Below are 14,519 nucleotides of genomic sequence, written 5' to 3'. Positions count from 1 at the left end.
GATTCTATCACCAACTCCCGTGGCCAATCCCTCTCCACAACTGACCTTATTATTCTTAATTCAGATCGCCCCACACACTTTGATATACACACGCAATCTTTTTCATGCATTGACCTCTCTCAATGCTCTCTTCATTTAGTTTTCCATTGGTCAGTTCTAGACCACTTTCCAGTTCTTTTTCCTACTTCATATGTACCACTTCCCAACTCCCCATGCTGGTGCTTTGATAGAGCCGACTGGTGTACTTTCACTTCACTCTCTGATATTCATATCCTTCCATCCTCCCTCATCCATTTCAGATATGATACAATGTTTCACAACTACAGTCCTAAAAGCTGCCCATATAGCTATTCCTCGAACCTCAAGACCCTATACCTCCAAATGTGTTCCATAGTGGAATTCTGATTTCACTAAAGCGCTTCTGATGTCACACTCTGATCCACCCCTATTACCTTACCCGACCTTAACCCACTCACTCGTTAAATCCTTTGCCCATCTTTGACAACTAATCACTAACTCAACCACCCTTCACTACCATTTACTATAGTGCTACATGACCTTAGATGTCTAGCACATTTATTTTGCTTTTAACCATTAACCTCCACAATTTATTGTTGAGAGGTCATTTGGCAATACCAACCTTACCTAATTGGATGCCCTTCCTTATCATATATATAAATATATATATATATATATATATATATATATATATATAACGTGTGTGTGTGTGTGTGTGTGTGTGTGTGTGTGTGTGTGTGTGTGTGTGTGTGTGTGTGTGTGTGTGTGTGTGTGTGTGTGCGCATTTGCTTCTGTCTATGGTTATACATAAACGTGTGTGTGTATCCATATATAAGTTTATATATATATATATATATACAAATATATATCCATATAAACATTTACATCCACACAAATATATACCTGTATCTGAATAATTATATATCTGTGGGAGAAAGACGACAGTCTCTTTACTCTTGTGGGTCCCTCACTCAAATAAAGAGTCGCCTTTCTCTCGTCCCCAACCCTTGTGGCGCGCTCTCTCTCCCTTCCCCTCTCTCCCGCCTTCTCTTCCTACCCTATCTCGCGCTCAAACTGACACTGTCTTTGTCTCTGTGTCTGTCTGTCACTTCTTCCCCCCCTCTCTCTCTGTCACTTTCTTTCTCTATCACTCATTCTTTCCCGTTACGTCTTTCTGTCAGCCCCCCCCCCTCCCCCACTCCCCCTGCTCTCTCTTTTTCTCTCCGTCTCTTTCTGTTTCTAGGTCTCTTCCCTCCCCTGTCTCTCCGTCTCTCACTCTCCCTGTCTTTCTGTCTGTCTTCTGTCTCTTTCTGTCTCTCCCAAGGGCCGTGGACGAGAGAAAGGCGCCACGGAGAGAGGGAGTGACAGAGAGACCCACGAAAGGTGAGGACAAGGGAAACGCGAAACACAAGGGCTGAGTAGAAGAGAAAAGCAACTCGCTGTATCTCTTTTTTTTTCTCTCTCACTAACTCGCCTTTCGTCCTTGTGATAGAAACAGACAGAGAGGGAGGGTGAGACAATGAGTGATAGATACGGAGAAAGAGAAAGACAAACAAAGAGAGGGAGGTGAAAGAGAAAGATACAAAGAAAAATAGGGGGGGGGGGAGACTTGCATTTCGTCCGCAGACCTTGCGGGCCTCTTCCTCTCTCTATGTATCCTCTCTTTTTCTCTGCCTCTATTTCTCTCTATCTTTGTCTCCATATGTATGTATATAGACATATATCTATATCTATACATAAATATACTTATATAGGTATATATATATATATATATATATATATATATATATATATGTATGGATATATGTGTGTAAATATTTGTATATGGATATGTATATATATACATGTATACTCGTTATATATTATGTATATTTTATGTATATACACATATTTACATACATATATATGTATATATAAACATACAATCATATCCACATATTTATACGTATATAGTATGTTTGTGTATATATATACACATCTATTTATATTTATCTTTTATCATTTTATACATGTGCATACATACATATCTTTCTCTATCTCTATATAAAAAATATATATGAATTCGCCGCTGTGGCATAAGTGGTAGCGTGGTTAATTAGGAAGAGCATCCAATCAGGGAGGGGTTGTACTGCCAAATAACGTCTTGACAATAAGTTTGGATATTTCTAGATCCAATAGTGTAATGAACAGTTGTTCAATAAATAAACATAAATATGTATATATGTACATGTATATATAAGTATATATATATATATATATATATATATATATATATATATACACACAGAAAGTACACATGTATATAAAAAATATGTATATGAATATTTATATATATATATATATATATATATATATATATATATATATATACAGTATAAATAAATGTGTATATATAATTGTATGACAGGAATGTGTACACAAAAAACGAAAAGGAAAACAGCCATAGTAAGAAATGAGTATGTAAATATACATGTGTGTATATATGTATGAGTATATACATATAAATTAATACACATAACATAAATATGTATACATATTTATACATATATGTATACACATATCCATATAAACATGTATTTACGCACATATATCATAAACATGTATATATTTACACATACATTTGTGTATATATATATTCATCTATACATATATACAGTACAGATATATATATGTAATATATACATATGTTTATATATATTAAATCCTCAGTCTTGTGGATCGATCTCTCCTCTCTTTCTCTTGTCCTTTTCTCTCTCTGTATTGTCTCGTTCTCTCCCCCCTCTCATTCTTTCTCTCTCTATATCTCACTCTTTCTGTGTCTTTACCACAAGGTCTGAGGTACTTGTTACCACTGCCGTCCATCAATTTGTCAGGGCTGTGTTGGTTAAACGCATGGTCCGTTTGTATGTACATATATACATATATATGTAGATATATTGTATATATATTCATATTTATACATATAAATGTATGTTTATATATCTGTACACATGCATATATACTTTACATATATACATATATGTGTATTTACACGTATATATATAAATACTGTATATATATATATATTTAAATTTATATATATATATATATATATATATATATATATATATAAGCATGTCTATATGCAATGTTCAATATATATATATATATATATATATATATATATATATATATATATATATATATATATATATATATATATATATATACACATATACACATATATATACATATATGTTTGTGTACTGCATACACAAACATATATGTGTGCAGTATATATATGTACACATACATATATACGTATATGTATATTATATTAATATATGTATAAATACATATATACACACACACATACATATAATATATATATATATATATATATATATATATATATATATATATATATATATTATCACAAACACAGTAATGTGTACACAAAAATGAAAAGGAAAACAGCAACAGTAAGAAATAAATATGAATCGTAACGTTTCGAACTCTTCACATAGTCCTCTTCAAACGAATAATAAAGCGATATGGTTTCGGTTATAATTCTGTCTGAAAAGGAACTCGTGAAGAGATCGAAACGTTAAGATTCATATTCATTTCTTACTGTATAAGTATATATATAAATACATACATACACATGTATAAGTATATATATAAATACATATATGTTATATATATGAAATATACATATACATATATTGTATATATGTTCAAATATATCGCTATATGTCTATGTATATATATACATATATACACTGAATATATATGTATATAAAATAACTGGTTGCAAAATGTTTAGTATTCATTATCGTCTTTTTATGGAATATTTTTCAAATGTGGCTTTTTTTAATTGTTTATCGAAATGGCAACACCTATGGAGGTAAGGCGGCATTCCGTCTTTATTTGAGCAGAACAATGATATTTCCATATTTCTTGAATATAGAAAACGCCTCATACTTCAAATTTATATGTATGGCAGCTAAACCAAATAGAAATCTGCAAATTCTCTGAGAAGTTAGCAAGTGCTCGAAGCTGCGCCATCTAGTAGCAGCTGATCGAACTAATGAAGTGAGACTTCTTTTTACCGAAACAAAACACTTTTTCAATAAACAGGAAACACTACGTTATATTCTCAATTACAGAACATCACATGAACGCAAAACCGCAGTATGAGTATGGAGAATATAAAGACACTTTGTCATTGTGTATACGCGCGCGCGCGTGTGTTTACAAGTATATATTTGATGAGCTACAAAAAAATATATGATTTTTTTTTTTTGTTCATCACGAATGCACTTTATCCTGTGCTTAATTTTGATAACAGTTTTCGTTCTCAGTATCCTTGGCATTTGTAATAAGATGCATCCACATTCGAACAGCTGAGCAAGTAAATTTTCGTTAGTGGTTTGAAGGAAGGGAAATAATCTTACCTCCATTAAGGATAGTCTATGGTATCTAATATCTTAAATATTTTCGCATTCATTCTGAGGGAGTTGGTATATGTTGCTCTCTACTTTTGTCTGTCTTTTTTTGTATTTTTTCTCATTGCCAATTCATCCCGATCCACTGTATATGTGTAGGTGTAATTAAATTTGAATATTTACCTTCATTGCAAAGTCAAAGTTTATATATTCTGTTATGTTTCCGAAAGCATAATATTTTTTTTTTTTTTATATGAAACGTAATAGATATCGTTAGCTTTAAAGAGTATTTTTTTCATACACGATTTCTTGAAGCTATTTGATTACTGAAATGGAAACACCTATGGAAGTGGGCCGGCGTTTTAGCTCCACAAATGACTATAGCTGCACATTGTTTACACTTATAAACTCTGCTTTCTATAAACAGCTACGTATGGCAGCTGTAAGAAATAGAATGTGCAAATTTGGCGAGAGCTTTGCAATTACTCGTTACTTAAGTATCTAGAAGAAGCTAATTGAACAATAAAGTGAGTATATTATCTTTTCGTCAGATCCAAACACTGAATCAGAAGAAAAAATGTTACGTTATAACCTTCATTATAGAACAACTGTACCGAAAATCACAGAAATACAGTGAATTTGTAAGGGTTTCATCTTTGTGAGCATGTATGCGTATTTAGAGACGCTGACCATTTTAATGCGCCTGTACGCCATTTTTGTTATTTGAGTACTAGTATGCGTAGTGATTTAGAATTATAGTTTTGCATTTCAAACTTTTTGAACGACGTTCAGCGAAAAATAACATGTATTTGTTTATTGAAATACTTTCTTGCTTTGCATGAATTGACTAATTGGTAGAACTGATTTTTGAATATATTTAGTTGTCTTTTTACTTACACAGAAGAACAGTAATATGTAGAAAAAAAAGCAAATATTTAGGACAATCATACTGACTGGAACAATTCATTTTAATCAAAACCTTGTCCAACCACCGTTATTTTCTATAACTCGTAGTCTCTCCGGGGCGGAGGCGACATGCTTATATACAAGTTCCGATTTCCTACATAGTACTTCCCATTCCCTCTTTCCATTTTCTATTAACTTTTGCGAGGTTCTTTCATTTGCCGTTTCGCAGACATTGACTATATTTGCTCAGACGTTTTCGATTGGGTTAAGTCACATTCCTTGCTTGGCCATGGTAGGACCTGGAGGTGGTTTTGGTCACGAAACCATCTCGTATCTGCCCTCGACGGCATTGGGCAGTTTCCGGGAAAGGCAAGGTATAGCTGCGTACTGACGGAAGAAGCACTTCTAATACGATATATTTCTCCGAATTGAATCTCCCCTCTATTTCTTCTAGTTCGCCAACGCCACGCAGGAATATCCACCCCTCACATATCACGTGGCCACTCCTCGTAGTTTCGTAGTTATTTTGTCTATCATATCTGGAATATATAGAATGATAATAGAACATAAGATATCAGTGCGCATACAGCAATAATCTATATAGAGTGACTTGTCACTGGGAGCTACAGTTCTTGTACTTTAACTGCTTTGGTGAAGGGGTTCGCCTCCACCATCTCCCTGATCTGAGCATCTTGATCTTCGGTCTCTTTCGTGGAACACCGGAACGAGGGCGATCGTTCAGGGTGCCCTCCTCCTCCCACCTCTTTATCCACCTGTAAATTGCAGACCGGGAGATACCCAGCGCCCTGGAAATTTCGCTAGTAGAGAGACCACTTTCATCCCAATGATACGACCACGATTCGCAATTTTAGGTTGCCTTGCGTTCATCTTCAAGAGTATCAGCTAAGCCTTTCACAGGCAACCTTGTTTTCACATCGGATGTCCCATACTTCATAATGGCGTCATACTGTCGACAATACATTTTTTTCCTTTTTTTTCATTTACCATATACTTGGGTTAACAGCGAGATAGATATTCAGGAATTTAACGGTATTCATTAGTATAAAGATTATGAAATAATATATATATATATATTATAATGGTTCCTCTTTCTTTAAATTACCCTATTAGTAGTTCAGGCTTAATAAACAAGCGTTCAGCTTACTGCATGTTCCGCACATTTCGTGTGGATGAAAATAATTATTCCATAAACATATATAGGGAATATATAAAAACCTTAACTTTGCAAAGTTTAAATATCATACATATATATACATACATACATACATGTGTCTATGTATATACAATTTATAGACATGAACTGACAAACAAGAGAATGAGAAATACGATTGTGACAGACAAATGTAGAGAATGAGATACAACAGCTAATAGACCATGCAAAGAGGCAATATGTAATATTACATATAATACATATGTTTTTGTAATTCAAGTATATACTTATGCACACACACATATGCACATACACACGCGCGCATACACACACACACACACACACACACACACACACACACACACACACACACACACACACATACACACACACGAGCGCGCGCACGCACGCACGCACACGCACATTCATACGATGCAAACCTCTTTATATTCTCCATACTCATACTGCGGTTTTGCGTTCATGTGATGTTCTATAATGGAGAATATACCGTACTGTTACCGTAGCTTATTTCGTTTCTAAAAATAGATATTAATACACTTACTGGCTACTTATGTTCTACCAATCACGCTCTTTGTTACAAACAACCTAGGGTTTTCGCCTCATTCATAAAAATAATACTTACGCTATGTTTACATCGAGGTGATTGCCAGATGTACAAAAGCGGGACCCAGCATGTGTACTGAAATATAATTCCGCAACTGTACATTATGAATAAATGATGGAAGTGAAGATAAACAATTTATTTTTACTTACTTTGATGAAATAATATAATTGATAAAGCGTAGAAAAGTTTTCTAATTTATTTCATTTTAACGTTTTCTATTCATTAATAAGTTTAATAAAATTAAACTTATCACTTAATTTTCCGTTTTATCCATTATGCACAATTTGAATTATTATATATATATTTCGTGAATGCTTTTGGCAAAAGACCTTGTTTCGCACATCATATGAAAAACGCTACCAAGTGTAATGCCGCACAAGACATGCGTCATTACACTGTGCCGAAACAGGAAGCCGGAGGCTTAGGTCTCGTTGGCTCCTACGGCCCAGCAAACAAGGGGGAAGACACAGATAACATCTACATCAACCCGCTTGGTCTGCGGGGTACGGTTATACGCGTGGCGACGCGCCAGAGTCTAGGTTTGCATGGTTCGTCAACAGTTATCTCTTTCTATGGAGGTTTTTGAGGTTTGTTTTCCATGTAATAGGCAATGTTTCATCCTATCATGCACCCACCCACCTCGGAGTCCAACAAGGGGAAGCTGTATGTTAGAACCAATGTCTAACAGCTACAGGGGTGGTGAGAGGATAAACGCAACTAATAGCCATTATAACGTTACCCACGGACCAATGTGAGTGCCAACGGCGGCATGACTGCTTGACCCTAGTTTCCGGAAGGAGACTAGCCGATTGACCTGACCGGTCAAGGATCAGGCATTAGCGTAAAGAGGCATGTTGCTAGCCGGCCGCAGGGCGTACTCATGCACGGCATCGCACAACCTCCAGGACCCTCGTCTCCACAGCGCACAAGGCGTGGACCCTTGGGGAGAGACCAGAGGGGATGCCCTCCCACCTACAAGATAGGCATCATTGTTTTCAACCCTTTGCTCGTCCCTTTGAAACAGCCACCCAAACGCTGTTTCACCTCAGTGAGGGAGGTGAGATCCTGCACTTTTTCAAGGCGGTTCCTTCATCCCTCTGAAACAGCCACCCAAAAGCCCCTTTGTAGAAACTTCACCCTGACGTTTCTGCCGCCCAGGTGGGCGATCACTTCCCGGCTCGCGAGGGTTTGGCGATCCTTAACCGCTAGGTTGTTTTAGGTTAGATTTGGGGTCAATAGGCTAGGTTTAGTTGTAGATCTAGGTTCAGGTTCGGTCGGGTTCAGCTGGGTTAGTTTTCGTTTGAGAGTAGGTTAGGTTTGGTTTAGAACTAGTTTAGATCAGGTATAGGCCAGATTGAAGAAAAAAGGGAATACTAATAGATAATATTATTGACATCGTGACTTCTTACTGAGAAATGTGTGATAAGGAGACATCATATACTATATAATATTTAATAAATAAAGTACAGAAAATTTATATAAACATAGCTGTAAACTCTAAGTATTTTATCACAAGATATATGGAATTTTATGAGAATGAATACAGTACACCGATACAGTTTCTAAATACGTATACACATATATGCGTGTACGAGTGTGTGTGTGTGTGTGTGTGTGTGTGTGTGTGTGTGTGTGTGTGTGTGTGTGTGTGTGTGTGTGTGTGTGTGCAGGGAATGCAGGTATTTTCACTATACATAATTAGATAAGTTGATGAGTAGTATGAGTTTTATGAGTATGAAAATTAATGCACATGACACTTTATACATGATGATACTTCTTAGAGAAATATCTTTGACGCTATTTAAATATACTTATCTACGACTAAGCATCACATCACAGTTTATAAACATTTCAACATTAATTTGTACAAATAAATAAAAAAAACTACTGTACAGGGAGAGCATACATCAACTAATATAATTGCTCAGTATATGTAAGGTCAAATATTTACAAATGATATGAATGTGTTTTGAGAAGTTACAGATTTCTGTATCTGACACAGCTGAAAGTCGGGGCAAGTGTTGCCCTTACGAGCTCCTGGGTATTACTAGGCCTCTTGGGCGCCTCCTTCACACTCGTCTTGGCCTGGGGCTTCGGTGGCTGGCTGCGCTGCAAGAGCTTTCCTGCGGGCAGAAGGAGATTGTAAACGTTCGAGTCCGATGTTTCCATTGCTCGTCTGTTATTTGTGTACACTCTCAAAGTAATAACAAACAAAAAGGCTTTAATGTGCTTCAAATGAACGAGGCTACCCCCGGCAGCAAGGGCCATGACATACCTGACGTCAGAAGCGACAGGAGGCGCGTGCAAGGGGATTCCACTAGCAAGGCAAGAGCAAGACTTGCGCCGTAGCTGAACACGAGGTCGCCGACCACCAAATACACCTATAATAACCAGATGATCATAAGCCACTTGCTGGTAAATTAATTTATAAATATGCAATGATATTTGCATGCAAAAGACAGGTTAACTTACAGCTGTTAGTTGATCGTAATGGTTTTTATGTGCCATCCCAGTTGTCATAGTCTGCATTGGAAGGGAAACCAGGTACATGCAGTAAGACACCTTGCATAAGGGGGCCAACATCGGGTGGGAGAAAAAATGCGCAATCACACCTGGAGAGAGACAAAGAGTAGATAACAGACAATGCATGGACTATATGTTACACAGTGTATACACGATCAAATACGTCTTTCAATTGATTTGAATTTGGTATTCACAAGTCCTTTACCTGGCTTGCCTCTGGCGGTGTTAAGCACGAGGAAGGCTATGACGCAGCCCCAGGCGGGTCTTGAGAGGGACGAGTAAAGGGCTGCCCAGTACCGCCCTTGTCCTGTCAGGAAACTTGGACCGGTAAGCACGCCAGCAACCACGACAAAACTCATGATTTTGCCAGCTCGTATCCATGTCTACAGAAAAAGATATTGATTTAAATATGTATGGATATTTGGACAAAAAAAAAAAAAATAGAGTAAACATAGTAAGGCAAGTAAGATATATATCATGTATTTGGGCATGGGGATCACAAGTTTTACATAAAGTTTAACTCACCGGCTTGAGTGTAATGCTGTTTTCTGTCATCCAGTGGTATAGCCAACCGGCTGCTAAGCCTACACAGTATGGCCCAGCGCGACACCACGGCGCCATGTAGATGTGGTTGTAATACATTCTGCAAAATCATTAGAAACTGCGATATGTTCGTGTTGGTAGGATGTATGTAGGTATTTTATGGTGAGATTCATATACACTTCTGCTAACCCTACTCCTATGAAAATGTGTTACTCACTGCGTAGATTGGTGTTCCCAGAATGATGCTGTAGGAGGCAAGTCTTTGGAAATTGTGATGGCAGCGGGTACCACAATTGAGAGGATGAGAGTGACCACCAACGGGAGCCAACGGAAGCGCCAAGTTGGCCAGCGGTACAGAGGAATGAGAATCAGAGGCGTCACGAGGAAGAACTGCCACTCTACTGCCAACGACCAGAGGTGTCCTAGACACTGTAGTAATAAAATCTAGTTAACATTTTGCAAAAAAAAATCTCAGTCATACCCATAATATAACGTAATATAATCAAATAGTTATTTTTCAGACAGTTGTGTATGCATTGCATATCTTACCATGTCACCAGAGTCATTGAAGTTGTTGATGAAAAGCAAATTGTACCACGCGCTAGAAGTACATGGTTGTCCAAACATATCCTGGTATGTACGATCCCAGACGAGGCCTGAACCCAGATGGCGCAGCACTGTCCCACACCCCCACACTGTATACAGCATTGTGGGCACAAGCCTGTACAGATGAGCAGTCATTGTTATTTTCCATTCTAAATGGTTTTGGAAATAGAAGCAATAAGATGGAAAGGTTAATATCTCTGATCCTAACGCAATTCAGCCGCATGCTGTCTGTCATTTAGCACCTAGAGAATATGGTTTTAGTTCTTCATTATTTTGATACAGAAATTTTTGTGCACTTCAGTACTTAGGAGGGTTTACCTCAAGTATCGCTGTACGTAAAATCCAGTGAAATTGAAGTTGTGAAGTCGCTCCTTCAGGTATACAGAGACCAGAAAGGCAGAGATGAAGAAGAAGGTGTCCACTGAAGGGTAAGCATTGAACACCCACCAGTACCGCCAGTTTGTCATGTGCTGCAGAGAAAAGCGATCAACGGTTAGCGAAAGTAAAATATTATTAGCAATAATGTTGTACAGCAGTCGGATTTGTATGATGTCAGTTCAATGAAGGACTTTTGCCTCACCACACACTAAAAATCACTCACTTGCAGAATGTCGTTGGGATTGGAGGCAGAGACGAGAAACAGCATGTAGCGGTGTGCAAGGATGACCCACGCCATGCTAACAACTCTGAAATACAAATGGATTATGAAGAGTTTCGTTTTTACTCACGCAGTGCGAAAAATTACTGCATGTAAAAATCTATACCTAAGCATTTAGATTCAAAAATTACCTTAATCCATCAAGTGTTTGGTGTTGGTTTGGCGTGACTGGCACCGAGAGAATGCGGGGTCCGTTCTGCACCAAGGAGAAGCAGTGGAGCATCTTACGACCTGAAGAAAACGAAATCCAGTTATTAATGTCACATTTGGGTATTTTCGGAATTTTCAACTTTTATTTTCTGAATTCAGTCACACACGTGGAATTAGATGTGAGACTTACCAGAAGTACAGAAACAGCCAGTTGTTTTGTCACAAGGCTTCTGAAGGTCCAAAGCTGTGGCCCACACCACCAGGATCACGAGCACTAATGTGACTGCCCTGGTAGATAATAAATAAATCATAGATCTGAGTGACTTTATTCTACTATCGAATTGTCTCGTATTTGTCGTAAAAAAATGTAAAACAAACCATCATTAACTTTATTTCGAACACTTACAGGAAGCCAAAATCTGGAAGGCTGAAGTAATCCTCTTCCTCTCCTTCACATGCGACGCTCACGACAACATCCTCATCCCACTGGTCTCGCAAGGAGGTCTGTTGTGAGGAAAGGCAGTTAGGAATATTTGCCTTGCACTTTAACAATAGCTTTCACCTTTTTCAATTGTTATATATATATATATATATATATATATATATATATATATATATATATATGTATATTTATATATATATATATATATATATATATATATATATATATCTATGTGTGTGTGTGTGTGTGTGTGTATTATATATATACATATATATATGTATGTATTATATATATATATATATATGTGTGTGTGTGTGTGTGTGTGTGTGTGTGTGTGTGTGTGTGTGTGTGTGTGTGTGTGTGTGTGTGTGTGTGTGTGTGTGTGTAGTTTTACTGTATTTACCTGAAGTAGGGCTGCAGTGCAGGTATCGGGTATGCACGTGGCATAAGTGTTGCCGTATTTCCCAGCCAGAGAGGCAAACATCTGGGATGACCCTCCTGCACTTTTACCACTCAGGTTTTGATCTCTGCAAAGCGAGAACATGGGGATCATTAAAATGCTGTCCTTTATAATTTACTGGTATCATTCAGTTGCAATAGAGAAATGTTCAACTGTACTTATTATGACTTGTGCAATGCGTTTGTATATCTTTATACAGCCCAAATATATCTTATAGCATTACATTGTGGACTGAGATTCCATGTTCAAATTGACCGTTGAAATGAGTGATCTTACTATAAGATGTCGCATTGATTTATCTGTATCAGCTGCAATTCATGAATGAACTAAAATAAGCCTAACGCTATCTATAAACAGATGCAGCACCTGACGACGTCAGTATTCATTCCAAGTAAAATATGTGTCATTGCCATGGAGTGCCTACTATAAACTGTTTGATAAGATTGAGATGGCAGAAAGAGATTTGGAGCAGCAGTGACTATAGTATTACCTGACGGATACAAGACAGTAGCGCCCTTTCAGAACAGTGTTTTCGAGCAGGAGTGCATCAGAGTTTAAGTAGTTCAGAGCAAGATCATGACGAGTCATATTGTCCCGGTGTGCATGCAGATGGGAGGCCACAGTCCCAGGAAAATCAGCGCTAACCCTCTTGCATAAGCCAGCATGACCACGAGCTTCAGTGGCGCCTGCTGCCACGCCGTCTGTCATCTTGCCGCTTGCATCCCACACTACAAGAAGAGGTTGCGTTGTTATGGAGATGAAAATAATATATTTTCATTTAACATATTCATGACCAAGAATGTGCATTTAAGCGTCAGATCGGTAGAAATGTAAATAAGCTTACTAGAGAGACTCCATTGCTGGTCTGAGGCGAGGGTGAGAGCCGAATGAGCCAGGCAGAGGCTGGAGGAGACGTCGAGCTTTACGCCGTGGGAGGCCGATGGTGTTGGGTAGTAGTATTTCCCAAGCATCCACCTGAAACATATATCGACACTGTTAACATGGTACTTCAACGTTATGGTGAATATTACAGTACAATAAAAAGGGTATCAATGAGACTACAGATACTAAAGACGCACCTGAACGTAGTGACGATGTGACTGCTGTGGGCGGGGATGGAGACCGCCGCAGAGACACCCATCGCCAAGGCCTGGACGAGCAACAGAAGTGAGAAGCGTGTTGTCATCTTGCTGTCGTAGTACTTGTTGTCACTCTAGAATTCCCGTTCTATTTTCTTCTTCTCTGTTAACAAAAGCAGAACAATTGTTAACGTCATACACAACAATAAGGTCAACGATTTTAATAATTATATGAATTAGTAATAAAATGAGAGTTGAAGTAACGTTGCAATCACCTTTTTCTGTTATCATGCCATAAAGAATGTTGCTGATATCAAGATTATTGTTATTGTTAATGTAAATCCTTTCAGAGATGCAACGCAGGATATAATGGGCACATTCGAAAATACGTCATCCGAGGCGCTAAAATAACAACCACTTTTTTGTAGTCAAATTCTTTCCATCCTTTGGTACCAGCGATTCCTAGGCTGACTTCCTTCCACACAGCACTTACACAGTGGTGTTCGAGGCATGAGTGGCGGTGGAGTTGGCGATCGACTTCAACCCTTCCCTGTCTCACAACCTTATATATGGGTCTACGTGTGCGATGTACCACCTGTATGAGACCAACATCCGGTTCCGCCATGTGCCATGTGCGTCGCGCTCAAGTCCTATGACGTGTTTCGAGTGTCATTGCATTACTTTCCCTAAACTCACCTTATTTAACTTCTCTGTAATTCCCTCTGTTTTCCGACGGTGGCGATGTGCGAGTGGCCGAGGCTTTGGATCGGCATTTTCTACACTGAGCGCATGTACATCAGCCACACGCCACGACATTTGGCCTCACCGTCATCGCTGACGTCATCGGGCTCCATCAAAAAGCCTCTGACGTAGAGGGAGGCTACCAAGGGGGTGCTATGGTTCCCGAAAAT

At 38.1% G+C, this 14,519-nt stretch overlaps 2 protein-coding genes across 2 annotated transcripts; both read right to left on the bottom strand.

The window, feature by feature from the left end:
• Positions 1–8,648: 8,648 nt before the first annotated feature.
• Positions 8,649–11,938, bottom strand: LOC125026917 (nose resistant to fluoxetine protein 6-like). Its single transcript, XM_047615520.1, has 11 exons — positions 11,818–11,938; positions 11,609–11,708; positions 11,421–11,505; positions 11,138–11,289; positions 10,763–10,934; positions 10,431–10,642; positions 10,196–10,313; positions 9,876–10,053; positions 9,620–9,759; positions 9,423–9,528; positions 8,649–9,270 (listed from the first exon to the last, which is right to left on the bottom strand). Exons 1-11 carry the CDS (start codon positions 11,936–11,938, stop codon positions 9,125–9,127), a joined length of 1,530 nt encoding a protein of 509 aa, XP_047471476.1. The 3' UTR covers positions 8,649–9,124.
• A 64-nt stretch (positions 11,939–12,002) lies between these two features.
• LOC125027081 lies at positions 12,003–13,735 on the bottom strand. The gene is made up of 5 exons (XM_047615877.1): positions 13,609–13,735; positions 13,374–13,504; positions 13,020–13,257; positions 12,473–12,596; positions 12,003–12,131 (listed from the first exon to the last, which is right to left on the bottom strand). The coding sequence occupies exons 1-5, from the start codon at positions 13,713–13,715 to the stop codon at positions 12,030–12,032; spliced, it is 702 nt and encodes a 233-aa protein (XP_047471833.1). The 5' UTR covers positions 13,716–13,735; the 3' UTR covers positions 12,003–12,029.
• Between the last annotated feature and the right edge of the window lie 784 nt (positions 13,736–14,519).

The sequence above is a fragment of the Penaeus chinensis genome, chromosome 7 (genome assembly GCF_019202785.1).
Source record: "Penaeus chinensis breed Huanghai No. 1 chromosome 7, ASM1920278v2, whole genome shotgun sequence".
In the NCBI taxonomy this organism is placed as follows: Eukaryota; Metazoa; Arthropoda; class Malacostraca; order Decapoda; family Penaeidae; genus Penaeus; species Penaeus chinensis.
Note: the sequence above shows the minus strand (reverse complement) of the source record. Positions and strands in the feature narration are given on the sequence as shown.

Coding starts and splice junctions, on each gene's coding strand:
- LOC125026917 (XM_047615520.1), bottom strand. CDS start 11,938: ATGATTTATTTATTATCTACCAGGGCAGTCACATTAGTGCTCGTGATC. Junction 10,935..11,137: donor TACGTACAGCGATACTTGAG/GTAAACCCTCCT, acceptor TCATCTGTACAG/GCTTGTGCCCACAATGCTGT. Junction 10,643..10,762: donor TCAATGACTCTGGTGACATG/GTAAGATATGCA, acceptor TTATTACTACAG/TGTCTAGGACACCTCTGGTC.
- LOC125027081 (XM_047615877.1), bottom strand. CDS start 13,715: ATGACAACACGCTTCTCACTTCTGTTGCTCGTCCAGGCCTTGGCGATG. Junction 13,258..13,373: donor CCAGCAATGGAGTCTCTCTA/GTAAGCTTATTT, acceptor CTCTTCTTGTAG/TGTGGGATGCAAGCGGCAAG. Junction 12,597..13,019: donor TACTGTCTTGTATCCGTCAG/GTAATACTATAG, acceptor CTCGCTTTGCAG/AGATCAAAACCTGAGTGGTA.